General features: G+C 34.3%; 1 protein-coding gene across 1 annotated transcript in view; it reads right to left on the bottom strand.

The window, feature by feature from the left end:
* The window catches only part of LOC150103071 (voltage-dependent T-type calcium channel subunit alpha-1G-like), a 156,787-nt gene that overhangs the window by 119,170 nt on the left and 17,280 nt on the right, over positions 1-20,337 (bottom strand). Inside the window, exons 3-6 of the mRNA XM_090398087.1 lie at positions 17,495-17,666; positions 10,148-10,430; positions 9,830-9,922; positions 6,699-7,293 (exon numbers count right to left, since the gene is read on the bottom strand). Of these exons, the coding sequence (XP_090254213.1) occupies positions 6,699-7,293; positions 9,830-9,922; positions 10,148-10,430; positions 17,495-17,666 (1,143 nt within the window). The remainder of the gene's footprint in view (positions 1-6,698; positions 7,294-9,829; positions 9,923-10,147; positions 10,431-17,494; positions 17,667-20,337) is intronic.

Genomic DNA, 20,337 nt, shown 5'->3' with positions numbered 1-20,337 from the left:
GTATGATTTAGTAATATGTCTGACTGTTATATCAAAAGCTGTTCATCAATTTTCAAAGGATGTTTTGTATAGAACATTGTGCAAAACAGAGAGATAAATGAAAATTATTGAAAATTACTTTGAAAGTTCTGATATTTCTTGACTAAATACTAGTTTCTTGCTAATACACCTATTTTTTAAATATAGTTCATAATCCTAATTAATAGACCAGAAATTTATTAATGCGAGTTAATTTAAAAATGCTTTCATTTCATATGTTACTTAAACTGTTAACAGTTATCGATATGTGGGAATTAAAGTCGAATTTCGCATTATATATAAGGCGACGTTTGACTGCCAAAAAGCAATACAGGCAGCCTTCGGTTTATGCCGATTCACAATAACGCCGGTTGCCTGCGCGTGCTTGCTTACTGTAGTGTGGTTGACTGAGAAATGACGCTAGCAGGCACTCTAGTGTTTGAGTGTTTACCGAGCTACTACGACGTATATGTATCAAACCTAATTTTAATGTTGAATCTATCTAATTGTTCTATTTAATATTTTTTAAGTACATACGTATTTAAATTGATAAAGTACGTAATTATATACCATGTCTGATAATAGAAGTGCAGAAAAATTAGCAGAACTTGGTGTTAAGAAGACGCGGAAATCAATCGCACTTGAAAAGATGATGGAGGTGATTCGAAAAATGGAAGATGGGCAGACGTGCTAATGTCTGTAGAAGTATGAACTTACCTCCATCGACTGTTACTACAATTATGAAAAATGCAGATAGAATAAAACAGTCTGCGCAACAATCTACGGCAGCACTAAATGCAAAACATGTACGTTATAGCAGGGATAAACTTCATGAAAAAATGGAAAAATTATCATTATGGGTGGATAACTTGAATGAGAAAAACATTCCACTGAGAAATGTTTTTCAAGAAAGCAAAAACAATTTTTGAGGATCTTAAAAAGACAGATGGAGGCGAAGAAACATTTTTAGGAAGCAAAGGTTGGTTCATGAGATTTAAGTCTCGAAGTAAGTGCCACAGTGTCAAATTATGTGGTGAGGCGGCAAGTGCAGATGTTAAGGCAGCTGCTGCTTTTACTAAAGAATTTCAAGACTGTGTAGAACAAGGAAGTTATCCTCCTGATCTCATTTTTAATGTTGATGAGACTGGGCTCTACTGGAAAAAATTGCCATCACGCACCTTCATTTCCTGTGAAGAACGTTCCGCTCCGGATTTAAAGCTGCAAAAGATAGACTTACGCTTTTGTTGGGTGCAAATGTCTCCGGAACTTTGAAGCTTAAACCAATGTTGGTGTACCATTCACAGGCGCCTTCAAGAGTCTAAAAGCCATGCTGCCAGTCTATTGAAAATGGAACAAGAAAGCTTGGGTTACACAAGACGTTTTTATAGATTAGTACACAAATTATTTTTGTCCTACCGTGCTTCGCTTCTGTAAAGAAAATGATTTGCCAGCCAAGGAATTGCTTCTCTTGAATAATGCCCCTGGACATCCTCAAAACCTTGCTGAAGTAAGAACACCATTGGATGTCAAGGTTGTTTACATGCCCCCAAACACAACATCGCTTTTGCAACCGATGGATCAGGGGATTATATCAATCTTCAAAGCCTATTACATTCGTATAACATTTATGGAAATGGTAAGAGTCTTGGACACTTCAGGAAAAACTATTAAAGACTATTAGCGGTCATTCGATATTTTGAAGGGCATTAACAACATCGAGGCAGCTTGGAACGAAGTGTCGGCAAAGTGTTTAAAAGGAGCATGGCGGAAACTTCTTCCAGCATTTATGCACGACTTCGAGGAATTAGAGCAGGAGGGAGAATGCTATTGAAGATGTTACCAAGCTTGGCGAGAGGTGGGATTGTACGATATTACAGCTGAAGATGTGACAGAAGTCTTAGAGAGCCATGATAAACCGCTTTCCAATGAAGACTTAAAAGAATTAGCAGAACAATTAAGTCAAGCTGTAAATCGGACGTTTTCATATCTCTCAGAGGACCTTCTTCGTTTTCTTTCTCCTCCTTTGGATGTTGACTTAATTGTCATAGAGACATTGACTGATGAACTCTGCGAAATGGACCACGATTGGGAACGGGGTGTAAAAAGAGTGTAATCGCATCTATTCGAACTTGCACTGAACTTCTTAAAGAAAGAAAAAGAAAATCTACGCAGTTAACGCTGGATACTTTTTTTTAAAAACATGCAGGTGATCCGAAACTTCAACATAGAAATATGTAATATCTATTCGAAATTTCGTATTTTTTGTATGTAATTTTGTTTTGTTTTCGTTATTAATAATTTCATTTTAACAAATATATATGTATGTATTATCAAAGCTTTAAATATAATAATGTTTTGCATACTTCATGTGTATATTTTTTGACTGCGCAGAGCATAACTTCATACCTCCCATTAAAATTGGGTTCGTTTTACGCCCGTTTTTTCAGGAACGGAACTGAGGCGTAAACCGATGGCTGCCTGTACTTTTAAATGTTTAACTTTTAACAAAGCAGCAACCTAACTTATTAACTGTGTATTTCGACTAGAAGAAATAAATTCTTCGGTTTCTCAGAATGAAAGAGCTTGTAACAGTCACATATATTTCTGTTTTGAAATTGTTTTCACATTATATGATTAATATGTATTAGAACAAGCGCCAATTCAACATGAACGAGAATTAGAAGTATGCAATGAAATAAAACATACCCAAAGAAGAAAAATAATTATATATAAAAATCTTGTGAATATTCTCTTACGAAGATGTTGAGTATTAAACTCAAATTCTTCTCTGATATTACTCATCAAAAGTAAAGTAAAATACAAATAGAGTGTCACAACTTCGTCAACTTTATTGCTAGTAAAGCCCTGTTCTGTTTTTTGTCATGCAAAAAAAGTCTCAATTCAGCTTCAATAATAGCCAAATCCTCAGACAAGATGAGATCTCTTTTCTTAGGCTGACATTTACCTCTAGTCCAAGAAACTATCATCTTTTTTCTCTATATACATTGCTTCTCATATGTAGAAGTGCCAGCACTATATACATACATATTTACACTCTCACCTGCAGAAGTTGTGAACTTGTAGTACATTCGTACAGTGTATATTAGCACGTTGATAGGTTAACGAATTTATATAAAAAAAAATATTTATTTATTTTACGTAATATGGAACCTTTTCAAGCCTTCAAAAATAGGCCAGTGGCCAAGATCATAAACATCCATGGCCGTGATGGAAATCAATGCCTGTTGGCTGAAAACGTGGGCATGCATTCCACACAACCTACATATAAAACCAAATTCACCCAATATAGAATACCCTTCATAAATGTTGAATGGTGCACCTACCCCCCCCCCCCAATAATGCTTGGTACTATCCTGAAGAGAGCAATACTATTAGGCGATGATCACTCATTCATGGACTTACTTCAATTGCATCCTAAAAGAAATCTTCTTTGACAAAAGCTGTTCAAAAAGAACATCAATAAACAGGTTCTGCTTTCTTATCCTTTATAGATAAGCTGCACTAATGTAACGTAAGTTCCGTAATCTCTCATATACAGGTAGGATATAAAAGAAATATACGCACTAGTTATAAACAATTTTCATTCAGCGATTATAGACATGCGCAGTCAGAAAGCTTTCATCCACTCTGGCACCATCTCTTCACCCTGCACCATTTTCACTGCTATAATTCAGTGATATCTAATGGAATAATATAAAATTTCATACCCAAAGTTAGGACAAACTGTTAAATAACATCCGATAGTATAACAATGAAAAAATCATTAAAAAAAAAATAATAATTATAAAATAAATTCACTGAGCTTTTACTGTTGGATCAGAAATTTACATTTAGGATCGACGTTATCTTTTATAGATAAAAGCTGTAGTTTTGCGGTCTCTATAGTAGATCAGCATCCGGGAATTATTTAGCTGATTTCCATCTTAGCTAAAAACCTTTGGTTTAAATAGGCAAACTATTTTGAGAGATTACAGAACGTAGTAAACACTGTATTTTCACAAATATTTTCATCGCATATTTTATAGTGTTAATAATAAGGCCACGCGAGTTTTTCTTGAATAATAATAAAACAAACATACTAATAAGTACGTGAAGAATTCCATTGTATTTAAATGAGCAAAGTTTGTTAATTCTAAGACTTCCGAGCCACGTTTCTCTTTCTCTCGTTATAATTGAGTATTATTATGCTTACAGTGAAGTCCTTAATATATTAAAAGTGCAAGCGGGCTGCTTACCCAGACTGGCGCATGCCCAAATATTCCCACATGATTCAAACTTTGTCCATTAACGCTTTTAAAATTTAATTGTGAGCAGTTCGTGCAGAAAGGAAGCTAAATTAATAATTACGATACCGCTTTAAACAGCACTTAATTTAGTAACCGAATCCTTCCTACATTTAAAAGAGTTTATTTCGAATGAATTCTTCTGTAATAAGAGTCTGAATATAGATGAGAGATAAAAAATTGTTTTTTTTTTTGTTTTCTTCTAAAAATTACTCCCAGAAGGATGCGCAGGTGAGAAGTTTTCTTGTCATTCATCTTAAAATTGATGTCGTTAAGATGCTAGAATCTTGAAGTAATCCAAAATCAGGTTACAGTTGTCCCAGGCGTGATTGGTGTAGTTCCAGGATCCCCAAGAACAATACAAGAACTAATACGGTATAATGAGTTTCATTCGTCAGTATTAATGTGATGCATTAAAAGTGGAACACAGAATTTGAACATGTGGAGTATGGTAAATGCACCATTTCTAGCTTATAGATACTATCCTGTATCTAACTTTGTTCCCACCCCAATAATAATACTATTCATTGAGAAACGTAACGGATAAACTTATTAGCTTAGGTTTAATATAGAATTCTATCGCGAATAAACTGTTTTTTTTTGTTATCAAATGTATAATGATCATATACTAAATTGATAATTTTTTTCATCCCCTCAAATCGACCACAAAATACACAATTTACATACCAAATAAACATTTCAAGATATTTATCAACTTATCCGAAACTTATGGTTGTGAAAGTCAAGCATATTTGGCAGGTCGTGAATCTTAAGGGCTTCTAAGCGCCACTTATTGTTAACTTAGAGAGGATATTTTCTCTATAGAAGAAAGACTTCTATACTGCACTATAGTCACGGATTACAGGCGCTTTTTCCCCCTAGCCTGTTCCCGAAGTTAATTCATTGCATAGTAGAACAAGCAGTAATGCTAATCACAATCACGAGGTCGCGGCGGTTGTGTCTACCGGTATCCGGAGAGTTCATCGAAAAGGCAATTCATCGAATGAACAATTCATAGAAAATGCGATTCATAGAAAAAACAATTCACCGAAAATTTTAACTTTTCGAAAATGTTATGATAAAAGTGATCCATTTAGAACAAATATGCAGAGTGAGAAGGCAATGCTACTTTAATAGGGAATAATTATAGAACAATGGGGTTTCTTATTGTCTTTCTTGTCCGATAACTGTCTGTTCATGGGACTGATTTGCCTGTTTCCAGGAGGAAAGGCCCAGCCTACGCAGGCTCCATAATTATCATTGTTACTAGTAGTAATATGCGCCTTCAATACAGCAATTATTGTGGGATGAATTTTATTCATCCCACAATAATTCAAATAGAATTATTAAGGGAAGAATAAAAATTACAAATAGCGAATCTGATTCTGATTCGCTATTTGAAACTTTTACAAGAAAATGTCGAACCGGTTCACTGTTCAGTTCAGCTATATTCGGGGTATCAAAGAAATCACGTGTCCAAATTATGTATTACACTAACTCTCTGACTTAGCGGAATTAGTGGAAGTTGTCGGTACGAGAAGCTGTCTGCACGGTTCAGTTTTTGTTCTAAATGGTTCACTTTTATCATATTTTTGAAAAAAAGTTTCGAAATGATATTTAGCAATTCCTCTTTGACCGGATCAATTTAATGAAATTTTAGTTAAAATTTTCGGCGAATTGTTTTTTTGATGAACTGCATTTACGACGAATTGTCTTTCGATTAACTGTTTTTTCGATGAATTTTCATGGAACCGTGTCTATATGTTCTTCATTTAGTCTAATCACACTAGCTAGAAATGCACTCTCGGCTTGCTGCAACAATAATGGCGGCTGCTAAAGCGATTTTCAAAAATTAGGACTAAAAGAGTGACGCCTGCTCTTTTTGGAAATCACCAGATATTATGCTTCTCTCCATTCCTAGAATGAAAATCATGTCTTCCATTAGAGGGTATAACTAAGAACGTGTCTGCAAATTGGTTGTAGATTAAATTATAAGTGAAATATCTCTTCCCTCAAGTCAATACTGATTTACAGCCAAGCAACATAGCGTTTCAAATCTCCTTAATGCTACATTTGGGAAGTTATGCCTATCTTCGTCATGTCTGTCAGTGTTTTATGCAGAGGGGAAAAAACGATATTGCAATATCACATTTAAGACTGGATTGAAACCTTGATCTTTCCAGCAAAAGGATGTCATCGCTACTGAATGCAAATTTATAAGTAAAACAAATTTCATTATTATTTTCTAGAGAAATATTTCAGTAAACAATCAACATAAAAACAATATGGTGACGTCACATATATATATATATATATATATATATATATATGTATGTATATAAAAGAGAGGCAGAAGCTGTTTCGAAGCACACTTACCTACTGCTTCAGCACCAATTACGCTATCACTCGCACAAGAAGACTCTTCCTGCTTAGCCTGAGGCACATAAAGTGTAAATGGGCGACGCGGTGATGACACGGGGTCAATATCGGATATCTCTGGGCTGGCACAAGGGGCTTGAGGACTGCTACTACTAGAGGACGTTTCCATGGAGACACCTGCAGGAATATTTACAAACGAATGTTCATTGGAGTGCAGGGACCCCGAGTTGTTGTTCGCCAGAGTTTCTGACTCCCGTCGTTTCATTGAACTCTGACCCGGTTTCCAAGGGGGCCGTTGTTTCTTCCTCCGAAGAGAAATAGTTCGAGGTAGTTCGTCACGCCGCCGTCTACGGCGCATGTGTCTGTACCACAGAATTATTTTCCGGCGCGCGTGCCGCCATAGGTGAGCCAAGTATTTGATGATTTCCGTGTAGCATCCCGTTGGTTCTGATGCAGCGTTGCTGGCCAGAGTGCTGTTGGAATGGAAGTGAGCACGTTCTTGCCGCATCCTCTCCATCTCGCGCTTCTTCGTTTCCGAAAACTGAGTAGCGATCACAACCAAGCATAAATTGATCATGAAAAATGACCCGATCTGCAAGAGGGGAAAAAATTACTAATTACAACAAGATGACAGCTAACCGGAAATAACTCTGATGGGAAGTTCACCATTAATGTAACATTTATTAAAAATCATCGTATAATGTCCTTCTGGAGGTCGTTAATCTTAAAAGGTCACAGAAGTATTTAAGAGAGTAAATCGAGACGTGTTTTGATTGGCATTTTTCGTTTGACACAGCATGCTATTAATATTTCCGAATAGACAATATTCCTCTTTATACCATTTTGTCACATCTTTTCCCAACTTTATTTTATTTATTCATGTAGAGTTTATTTTAAAAAAATGTTTCTGTCGTATATATATGATCGACAGTTCACTAAGCCTTCGATGTATGATACTGTTTACAATTCTTATTTACGAAATGTGTAGATCACAGGCAGTATTCTTTAATTTATTTCATTTGCTCTGAATAATGGCACCCAAACCAGAAATGTTTTCCACAGTGGCTGAAGTTAATTGAATTACTTTGACATTTTAGAAGTACAAACGTCTCAAAACATTTAATTTTCCCGTGGTTTGGTCATGGACAATACAGTCGCCATGTTTGGAATGACGTAACAAGTGTAGTAGCGCCACCTCTTGGAAATCATTCTAAAAGAACTATGAACGATCGATTTATCATTCACTTATGTGTTCTGAAATGTTCATAACATTACATGTGGTTCCCAACGTTTTTCCACTTGTGAACCCCTTTTAAACCCATTTCTATAAATTGTACCCTTTGTTTTTAAAATAGACAATGATTGGTAGAAGAGTGGTTTGGGGGAAGGGTTCATAGCCACTCCCTCAACAATCAGCATTCACTAATGTGAGCTAGTTTTGAAGTGTCTCCATTAGCGGTGATTCAAACTTAACATTTATTGTTCTGTAACTAACGTTTTACATTTTGTTTACTGATTATTTTTCGTGTACTACCGCCGGTTGGGACCGATGCATTATATTAATGTTGATTTGCCGTGTAGATCCGATATAGAATGAGCGTACAGATATACAATGCAAAATGATTTTTTTAAAAAAGGCTCAATTTTAAGTACTTTAACCAGTTTTGTAGTCCTGATTTTTTTAGAAGCGCAACTGATATTTCTGAAATAAAATATCTTTAAAGCAAAAATCCGTTTTTTATATTATTTAGTTTAAACATATAGTACTCGGCTTGATTATCATTAAAATATTCAATCTTTAACAACATCTAGCGAGTAAATACAAAAATAAATGTACAATTATTGTACAGCTATTGTACTATAATAGCTGCATGAATATATACACGAATTACAGAAACTGCGCCTTGAATCCACAAATAATACAGTGGATATTGTAAAGTGTACTTTAATCCAAAGGGACTCGTCTGCTATAGATTTTCACATCTTTTCTGTGTATAATGATATATAATAATTATTAATTTCAAGATTTTAATAAAAATTAGAGGCTTTACTACTAATAGGAGTTATGAATTTTAAATTCCTGTAATAATTTTACCACACCATTTTTAAGAAAATATGTTGCTCAATAATAATTATCATTTGGTTATACGATGGATTTCGTAATCCTTGCCAAAAAAACAAGTCTAATGAACGTTCTTGGTAAAGCACTTGCATACATATTTGGTAAACGAAAAGGTTTTCATCATTTTGAAAAGACTAATGTTATCATTGAAGTAATACTAATACTATTCTGAAACAAAAGATTAACGTATCATACAGTAGTGTTATAAGAAAGTAACTTCGTCGATTTACACTTTTTCTTGTAAATTTGTCTTTCTTCATGGTCAATAACGATATCTGGAACTTATTTAACTGATTATAAGTTGCTTTTTTCATATCTAAAAATCTGTATCAAATATATGATTTACAAATATATATTCTTAATGATTGTTTATTCTCTAAAGTTCAAAAGGCTAGATAATAAATGCCTTGTTTAAGAATCTGGATAACAATACAGTTACAGTGAGGCGAATGCACGTTTCAATTTTTTTGTCAGTCAAACAACATTGCCTAATGATGTGGATATATCGAACTAGTCGTGCTCTCTCCTCATAATGGCATCCATACATCATTTACATATACGAGGCTTCGTCAAGGCAAAAGTTTTACCAATTCAGACAAGAAATTTCACGAAAATGATCGAAAATCATTTGCTTGGGTCTGACAGATAATGAGATATGAAGAACTAAACCAACGAACAAAAAAAAGTAAAAAAAATAATAAGTACGAAGCATTTAGTATCTGTTGAAAAAATTATTCAAAATTAAGGCATTGACTACTATTACAACTACCACATATATTTGAAGCAAACTCTATACTTTTTTAAATAAGCAGTTATTTAAGTCATATTATATTATAGTTGTAACTATAATATACCTTGTATAAGTAGATTTAAATCAACTTAGGATGGCTAACTGCATGAACTCCATGAATTACTCCATTTCATTCACTGTTCCATACGAACATAAAATATAATAATTAACAATGAACTCGATGACATTAAAAGAATCTGGAGCGTATATACTTACCACAATGAGTAACACAAAATAAACCCAGTCCCAAAATGAATGGGCGTCCTGGACATAGTACATAATATCCGACCAGCCCTCGAGACTGATTACCTAGAAAAAAATCAATTTTAGTGAAACATTTCTGAATAATTTTTATTTATTTAATCAAGATTCAATTTATATTTCACGATATAGAGAAAACAACTATTTAAAAAAAAATTGCCATTATAAGGAGTAAAAATATTACAAGTATATTGCATTGTTAATTTCCTTAATTGTTTTATATAAATAAATCTAATTATTTTTGAAAACTTGGAGATATGATAATATACTTACTAAAAATATAGCTACCCAAGCTAATCCTATGTTATCAAATGATATGGCTCCTTGAAAAGGATTTCTGTCACCCGCTCTGCATCTCGTATAATACTGGTTCCAGTTAACGCATGACGTGAGAGTAGGGGTGTTATTGCTAAATGGAACAGCGGTTTCATTGCAAGTGACGTTTAGATAACGTACAGGAGGAAGGTCGACACAACGATGCATGCCATGATCCTTATCCAAACTACATATATACTCTAATTCATCATCTAAATTTTGGTAAAAAGGCATCATGGAACTGTAAAAACGCAAAAATTATCACAACTAAAGGAAGTGAATACAATTATATTATACTATATAACACCAGTAATAAACCATAGTATAATATTGTATTGTACACCATTAATAAAATGTAGAAACTTTTTGAATTTGCTGGTGGTTAAATTTTAATAGTATATATATAAATAATATTTTATTATTATACCATTAGCATTGATAAATTACACCGATTCGCTTAAGGGTTAAAGCCAAATAACTGGGAGTAGACCTCTACATCACCTTTCAGGAATGCGGAGAACCAACCTGGCTTCTGCTCTAACATTCAGTCTTCAAGTGGTGCAACCCGTTAGTAGGTATCTGGGTACTGAACGAACGAGGATTGGCTGGCAATTTGAGACTTAACTGACCATATTATACTATCTATTGGCTTAAACCACAAATGCATATAATGGTGCATCATCATTATCATCAGATTTTATATCAGTTGGGCGTTGCCCGGTTGAACAAGGCCCCGCTGTTTTCTTCAGGAAACTAAGGCGAACAGTGAAAAGTCAACTACTGAAACAAGCTCCAACTCAACATCTAGAAGAAGAAGAAGATGAAGAATAAACCCAACATCAGAACTGAAGATAGGACCCATGAACATAAGGAGTATTGATGGAACGGGAAATCGAACTTGCAGAAGAACTGGAAAAGTATCCCGTGGACATAATTGGAATTACTGAGACCAAGAAGACAAAAACAGGTGAGATCTTACTAGATAATAAGTATGGAATGTTATATTCAGGCAGTGATCAAGGAAAGAAAGGAGTGGTGATTGCATTCAATACCAAAGATGAAGAACTTCTTGATTTGAAGGCAGTTTCAAGTGAAGTTAATGTGGGCAAACTTCAAAATAAGGAACTGGACAATGAGACTTATTTGTGCATATGATCCCACTGAAGGTTCTTTCAAGGACCTTCTGTGGAATTTTTTTGATTCATTAGAACAGGCAGTTGACATAAAGAACATGGAAAAAAATAGTCCTTGATAAAAGAATGCTTCTCAGGACACGGATTAGTCATTACTAACATCATGTCCCAACAATAAAGATGTGCAGAAGTTCACCTGGAGAGAAGACAAAAGAAATAAGAAAGCCTCAGTGAATACGTCATTATTCATAGTGACATCATAAGGCTGATTCAGGTTAAAAGAATGTACAGGGGATTTGAAATTGGAAACGACCATCAATTAGTGCTAAGTAGGATAAAAATGATTATCACACTGGAAAAAAACAGTATTGATGAAAATATTAAAAAAAATTGAAAACAAGAACCAAACCTTGCAGTCTCAATTGCTAACTCTGAAGAAGACACTGATTGATTCAGCTAGGGGGGAGGGGGAGGCATGTGGTGAAGTTGCCTACAAGTATAGAAAAATAAGAATACCATGGTGAACACAAGAAGTTAAAGAAGCAGTCCTGGAAAAGAAGGAAGAATAACAAAAGTTCCTAGCAAATAAGTTGGCAGATGCCTAAAGGAATACAGAGAAAAACATAAGCCACCTAAGCTACTAGTATCTGTAAAAGTAATTAAACAAAAGTTATAGGAAGACTTAGATAAGAACATAGAAAATACTATTAAACGAACCATGCAATGGCAGAACCATACTCGAAAATTTTCAAGAGGAATGCAAAGAGGAGTTCATGTCAATACTTGAAGTAAAAAATGGCATCAAAAAGTTGAAATGTGGAAAGGAAGCTGGAGTAGATGATATTCGACCAGAAATGCTCAAATATGGAGGTTTAAAAGTTTGCAGTGGTTACACTGCATAATTGATAAAGTCAAATCTAGATGATTGGATTACAGCTCTCATGGTATCCATCTATAAAAAAAAAGGAATAAAGCTGAATGTGAGAATTACAGCGGTATTTCCCTACTGAGTGTTCGTGGTAAGATTTATGCAAGTTTACTTGAAAAGAGAAAATTGGAGAAGAACAAGCTGGGTTCAGGCGAAATAGGGGTTGTCAAGATCAAATTTTAACCTCATGACAAATAGTTCAGAAATAATGGGAATATAACAAGAATTTTTACTTAAATTTTGTAGATCTAGAAAATGCATACGACAAGTTGCTCTGAGAAAAGCTTTTCAAAACACTGCAATTATATGGGGGTGAACGGAAAATTATACAGAGCAATCCACAGTCTATATTTAAGTCAAGTCAGCAGTCAGAACTGAAGGAAATACAGGAAGATGGTTTGATGTAAAATAAGGGATAAGACAAGGATGCACATCATCTGCACTCTTATTCATCATCTATATGAATCACATTCTGAAAGAAAGTGACATCAAGCTTGATATTAGAATTGGAGATGTCGAACTTAGCTCTTTGCAGATGATGATGTACTACTGAATAAATTCAGAACAAGTCTGCAAGATTCCCTGACTAATAAACTGTTGTACTAAATTTGGTATGAAAATCAGCAATAAAAAGACGAAAACCATGAAAATAGGCAGGAACACTGAAACTTCACCTCCATTCTGAATGAAGATCCTATGGAACAAATAAAATATTTCAGCTATTTAAGCACAGTTTTTAGGCAGGTTAAATATGGAAATGGACAACAGAATAAGCAAAACGAGTATGGTTCAAAGCCAGTTGAATACATTTATAGGGAATAAGAGATAAATTAGCTAAAAAACCAAATTAGCAATATACAAGGCAGTGTTCAAAACCAGTTTTAAGTTATACATCTGAGAGTTGGGTTAGAAATAAAGCACTTGATCAAAGACTAGAGACCGCAGATATGAGGGTTGTGAGAAAAATTAGGGTAGTGAACCGTTTCATCAATGCAATGGCAGAATCATATTATAAATGAATATATTAGAAAGAAACTTGACATTTTTAGTATTCAAGGGTCTGAGCAGCGCTAATGTAAGGTGGTATGACAGCCTTAGATTAGAATGGGTGAGAAACGGTTAGCAAAACAGGTGTTTGATGTCAAAATGGCAGGAATGAGATCCAGAGGAAGACCAAAGTCAAGATGGATTGATTAAGTCAGAAGTCATGAAATGTTAGCTATGACAATATTGAAGTGTAAACAAGTAATAGATTAGTTTTAATCTATTACTTTAATTAATAATAATGTAAACTTAATCATATAGTACCGTCATTGAACAACCCTTGAGGGTACATATCAGGAAACTGATGATTCCATATTAATAAATATGGAATCATCATCAAATTCCTGACGTAACTTCAAGGGGTGTACAGGATATGATAGTACTTCATGAAACATTTACATCATTACTAACTTCCTATCTACAATTTTCCTCCAAATCAGTCTGTTACTTGTCAAGGCTCCAATATTATCAGATCTTATATTTCTATCTTCTAAGGCAATTTTTACTGTATCAGTCCACCTATATCTTGGTCTTCCTCTGAATCTCTCTTTTCTTGGCATCCTGGCAGAGAACACTTGTTTGGCTAACATTCCTTTCTCATTCCGTTTAAGTGACCAACATAACCATCTGAGATGAACTCTGCTAACACATTCCTTAGTCCTTATAAGGACTGGCTTAAAGGGGCGAAGCAAGAATGCTTTTCATCTTCCCCGTTATCTGTAGAGGACAATGTAGGGATAAGATGTTATTGAGCTATTAAAGCTCTGATCATGGCAAGAGGGTAACAGCAATTGCTGAGCCTCGGTTAGAACTTCATTGGCTACAGTATTGCCATCCATTACCCTCCGAGGGTTTTAATCATCGCATCTCACCTCCAATGTCAACACATTCCTAAAATATGGAATAATTTATTCCAGTTTGCTTATGTTAGATTGTAATAGGTGTACAGTGAAATATGAATTTGTTTTCTCGATATTTGTAAAGCAACATTCTTTTATTTATTTTTTTCCTTGTATTAATAATGTTCCAATGTTTTTATTTTCATATTATTATATTTCTCAAGATGTCTGATGAATTCTGAAACATGCGGAGATCAGCTACAGACTAGTCAAACGCATGACTTCATAAACTCTTGTATAACTGGAGAATTCACTTGCCATTCTCCAAAAAAAAAAAAACCTGTTATGAGCAAGTTCCAGAGATGTCCTCTTACCATTTCGCCTTGTTCCACCATTTGGGAAAAAAATTCCTAGTTTCAATTCAGTAAATATATTTTCCAATTTATGAAAATGGCATCTAGTGAGGTTGGAGAGATAAAACGTCAAGTAAACGGTAATTAGATTCAGTATATATTCTACAGTTGTAAACGGAGTTAATACAATTAGGAATGAATCAAGTCTGAACCAAATACTCAGAATTTTTGTCTGCTTTCGTACTTGTCACTAGTATTTGTTTATTTCCCTCACTAATTTGTTGTGTGTATCATCACTTGTCAGCTGTGTAGTGGTAACTGTGCCTTGATAGAAATATATTTTTCTTCTTTCTGTTTTAATTCATTTTTAATTTACTCTTCTTTTCTACTAAACGCATTTTGATGCAGGTCCTGGTTAATGACAATTTCATGGATTTCACTTCTGCTACGTTTTAGCAATAATTAAAAACTCGTTTGGGGACAAAGGAAAAAGTTTGTGACTGTTGGTTACAAAATACAATATATATACTGTATATATATATATCTGTAGATAATTAATATTTGTTGGTTTCTCCAATAGAGATGTCCAGGTTGTGCCTTTCAAAGAGAATGTTCTTTACCAGAATGCGCTGTTCCATCTGTTACTTGCAGTTTGAGGCTGCTGCTTCGCGTTTGGACTACGAATCTCATACCCTCCTTTCTTGACGAAGTACCTGGCAAGAAGGTGGGGGGGGGGGCACAGAACGTTATATAGACGTTCTGGCAATTCTCTACTTCCTACGCTGTAGCAGACTTATGGATATGATCTGACTGTTTAGTAACATGAACATCGTTATTCTGATGAAACTGATCACACTGTTGCACACGTTCTTAAGTATGAGACGATAAAGCCTATAGGACCTTTTTCCTATAGTACCTTCGTTTCCATTTGGCTCTAATTCCATAAACAACATGATTCGGACTATTTTGAAACTGCTGACAAACTTCTAATGCTTCAAAAATGTTTTCCATATTTGTTCTCTCTGTTCACATAAATGTAAAAATTGCAATGTGTCTATCTAATTTAATCCAGTTTAAAAAGGGCAACAAATGAGTATGCAGGAATTGCATAACCGATAATTTGATATTTTTCCAGAAAGATATTATTCATCCTTTTCTATCAAAAATAATATACGCCAAATACTTTCAAAATATGTTCCAAAATTCAACTTTTAGTGGCCTTTTATGATATATTTTTTTCCATTCGTATATTCCTTAAAGGTTGAATAATTTTGCCATTGAATGCCAAAGAGATATTCGGATCTCAAAATTTTTCCTGATATTTTCAGGATGTTTAATTTAAAAATCCTACTGCAATCCCCTAATAAGATTAGAGTAGGATTTCTAAACCAAGTTTTATTCTCAACTCTTCTTTTCTGTTTTTTGAGATTTGGTAGTTCACTCGTTGCCTTACTAGCTGCTTATTTATTTGGGTGTGTGATGTTGGAGAGTGATGAGAGTGATTTATCTTCAGTCTCTAATAAGGCTCGATTACTGAGTGTTCTGGGCGTTACTATATTCTCCTCTTTTCGCGTATCAGTTCACAGCAAACTTGATAATAAAAGCTGGTTCTCATCTTTCTAATTTCACAATCTTCACGTGCACTAAACAAGGAAAATATTTGATACCTAGCGCATAAATGTTGACCTTATATCGTTCCCACTGGAGAGCAATAACTTACTGAACTTCAGTACAAGCAAGATTCATTCCTGCTTATACTAAAGAAGGATTTCGTTTGGGATTAACAATATTAATCTTTCCCTCCAGTTTTCTGGTCGTAAACATATTACCCCTGTAGCTTACTATACATCCAAAAATCAGGTATATTTTTGCTTCGGGCATTTCTTTTTGTCTTAAAACTACTATTTACTCTCCATAAAAAATCTAAAATACAGAACAGATTCTTGATTATATGCTCAGAAGAGAGCTATTAAATTAATTAGTAGCTTTTCATTTCCTCCCATCAATGATGCGATATAAGTCCTCATATACAAATTATGTTCAAAAAGAAAGAATAATAAATATGCAGAATTATACGAAGTAGGGAAAACAATGTTTGTCTAAATCGTAAAAGTTTCGAAAGTGGTCCAGAACTTGATAGTACATGACTTACAAGGGAGGAATTCGGAATTCTATCCTAGCCGATATAATTCGCCAAATTTCTGTTTATGGGTTTTGCTGGAGTTTTCCAAGAGCGCTGGTTTTCATCATAAAACCAAACAAATTACTTATTTTATATAAATAATAATCCATGTTTATTTTTACTTGAAAATAATTTTATTTTAAAATTATATCTTAATAAAATATTTTTATATATTAATTAATATTTACATACCAGCAAAATTTTAACTTAAAAATATACATAAATTTTAATATGAAGATGGACCTTGAAAGTGGGGTGAATCGACCGTGAGATGCGGTGATTAATACCCTTGGAGGGTAATGGATGGCAATGCTGTAGCCAATGAAGTTCTAACTGAGGCTAGGACATTGCTGTTACTCTCCTGCCATGATCAGAGCTTTAAATAGCTCAATAACACCTTATCCCTACACTGTCCTCTACAGATAACGGAGAAGATGAAAAGCATTCTTGCTTCGCCCCTTTAAGCCAGTCCTTATAAGGACCTTGAAAGTCAACAGGAATTATTGACTTAGGTTTTCCCAAGAATTATCTGATTTTAATATGTTCCTGATATTTTACCTGAAGGGAATGAGTATTTCTTCATCATAAATAGCGCAAAATAAAATAAAATACAAAACAGTTATGTTGCATGAGATAATATATTTTCAACTGGCCCAGCATAGGTAACATAATATCATGATCGACTGCTTGAGATCTCAGCTAACATTAACATATAGGCATATTTATATTCACAGAATTTCTACTATTCATGCTTTTACATATTTATTTACACTTCTAATTGCATCCACTGCAGTAAAAAGTGTGCTTCAGTCGAGTGCAGGCTTACCTTGGATATGACACATTTTCCGGAAGCTCTATATAGCACCGCTGTCGCAACAGTCCTGCCCAAAGCTGGACGCCGACGATGCCGAAGATAAAGAATACAAAGAAACACAGCAGCAAAACGTTTCCAAGCATAGGAAGCGTGTCAAGTAAAAGCATGACTAGAATTCGCATACCTGTAAATATACAAATTATTTCACTTTCATTTTTAGTACAAAATATTTTGCTATCGAAAGATAGAAATAAAAAGGAAACCCAATTGATAAAAAAAAATTCGTTTATTTAATTAGCATACTAATTTATTATTTTATTATAATAATTATTATAAATAATTTTATAATTATAATTTTATTTAGTAATTCTACCGAATGAATAATTAAGATCTTGCAAAGCAATTAGAATGAGAATAGTTTGACATATTCCGGTAGGTTTATAATAAAAGACAAAATAATAGATAATAAAATTTCTACAAACAGGGCTAATGATCCATCCAATCTCATTGGTGCTCTCACTACAAGTTAAGCAAAATACAGAGTGCAGCAAACTTAAAGAAAGATCTGATTCCTTTGGTCCTAGAAGTCTCCCAACTTAATACATTCTCCACTTTACTTAGCTGGGGAAGGAAGATGTGCAGTATGTCAATGAAAATGTTTAATTTCACCAATACTAAAACTGGACAATAAACTATCGGAATGTATTCGAGAAATCATTGCATTTATGACATCTTATATGGGATCTGGAAGAACTTTGAATACAGGCTTGGATGTTTTCCGTTGCTACTTGAGGTGTAAATGTGGAATTCTTGTAACTTGGTTCTTCTTACCGAAGGTGTTTACTATCCCTAAATTAGCTTTAGGGATATAAACATTTATAGTCGTTAATCGTGTATATATCAAGTATCCAGTACTTCCGGAAGGCAGTCTGAGTGTGACTGCAGTGCCCCCTAGAGGTAACTCGACTATCTTGTTCTCATTAGTTTCGAGTCCTTTACATGCAGAAATTGATTCCGCTAAATTAAGTTCGGTTATAACTCACAATACCATGTTTTTGTTTTGTGGGGAGGGATCCCTTGATTCACCGCTGTTTTTCAAAGTTCAGTGAGAAGTCAAATTATTCCTCATGAAAACGTCTGAGATCAATAAAATTCAATTATGGCAACAGGACTGAATAATCTCTGCTTGCTAATGAAAATCATAACGAGGTGATGAAAATGCGGCTTATGATTCTTTGATTCATTTTAAAAATGCAGAATCATTCACAAAACATTATTACATGCAACGCTCGAAGAATTTATATACGAAGTCTTTGCTAATGGTACAAAGTAGTATCTGTTCATGAGATCGCAATATCATCCATGAGAAGACCGTTTTACTTCACGCGCCTACTTTTCTTTCGTTTTTCTAAGACCTTTGGCATGTGCAATAATATACTTCTTAATATTTGAAAGGAGATCAAATGTGAAAAAAAAAAAAGAAAATGTGGTGTTGACACATTAAAAATTTTCAATAGAAACTAAAAAAAAAACTATTCACACTTTAGTTGAAGGCTGTACGATAAATTATGGAGGGAAAGTTGGAACACGCATATATACAAAGAAAAAAGAGCCTAATTCGAGACAGATGAAGCTGAACACCTCTGAAATAATAGCCCAATACGTTTGATGCAGAGTTAGGGTATTAATTTGAGGACGGATGAAATTCAATGAAATTCAGAAGTAGAAGAAACCCTCAGACCTATTTCCACTGATGTTATTCCACACCTTTTGCCTACAACAGTACTTCATTTTTGACTGGATTCATTTGTTGGTTGTTTGCAACACTCGGTGTCATTACTTTGGCTTACCTCTAAGTGATACGGGTGTGAATTTTATTGCTACATAATTTAATATAAAATTGGCGGGCGTTATGCGAGTTTTTGGACTTAAAAAAATTTATTTAATCAAATGTTAACTGTAATATTAGCATCATTTTTGCCACAAGGGTAATTGCAATAACTGAAATGTTTAAAATAGCAACAGATTGTGACTCAGCCTGCTCTACCTAGAGGGAGTTATTGTCTTGAGGCAATCGGTTGTAGATGCGGATATTCTTTAATTATATTCCTGCAAAAAAGCTTGCATAGATTAATAACTTTAATGTGGAGCTTTTATATACCTTTTGTTTCTTGTAGGAATCTATCCATGCGCAGCCTCTTCCCCAACTTGAATAAGCCAATCTTTACTATCTCACGTCCTTTGAGCTAAGCAACGCTTTTAAAGGAAACAGACAACACGAAACATTTAATTCAAGAAATATCAAAAGAAGGCACTAGTAAAAGGAGAGAATCACCACTCCTGATCTTGAATAGAAAAGATTTGACAGCACAAAAAGAGGGGATCGATGTGATCCAAAAAGTACAGTCGTTTCCAAAATCGAAAAATGACTACGTAACTAAAGTAGAAGCATTTTATGTGTTGCATTATTAAGAATATTCTGATAAACCATATAACCGTTGATGAAATAATTGATTGCGCTGTTGATTCCATGCGAAGTTTTCTGTTCGTACATGCGGATTGTTGTTTCAAAGGGAATAAACTAAACTACTCTAAATGTTGGAAACTAATGTAATTTAATTATATATATAATCCCTCAAACACCCTTCCTGTGTATTAAAAGAAATTTACGTTGCACTAGCCATTCGTTTTTAGGCCGAGTGGGAATGTGCGAGACAACTAAATTCACAAAAGCCTGTTCTGACTGATCTAGACAATGATACGGAACTTGACGCCATTCTGACCGCTGATCACCGACTGAGGCGAACTGATGGACTCAGTACAGGTCAGTATTGTATTACCTGTACTGAACACAT

This window comes from Typopeltis vanoorti, chromosome 9, assembly GCF_054136105.1.
Source record: "Typopeltis vanoorti isolate ZY-2024b chromosome 9, IOZ_Tvanoo_1.0, whole genome shotgun sequence".
Classification (NCBI taxonomy): Eukaryota; Metazoa; Arthropoda; class Arachnida; order Uropygi; family Thelyphonidae; genus Typopeltis; species Typopeltis vanoorti.
Note: the sequence above shows the minus strand (reverse complement) of the source record. Positions and strands in the feature narration are given on the sequence as shown.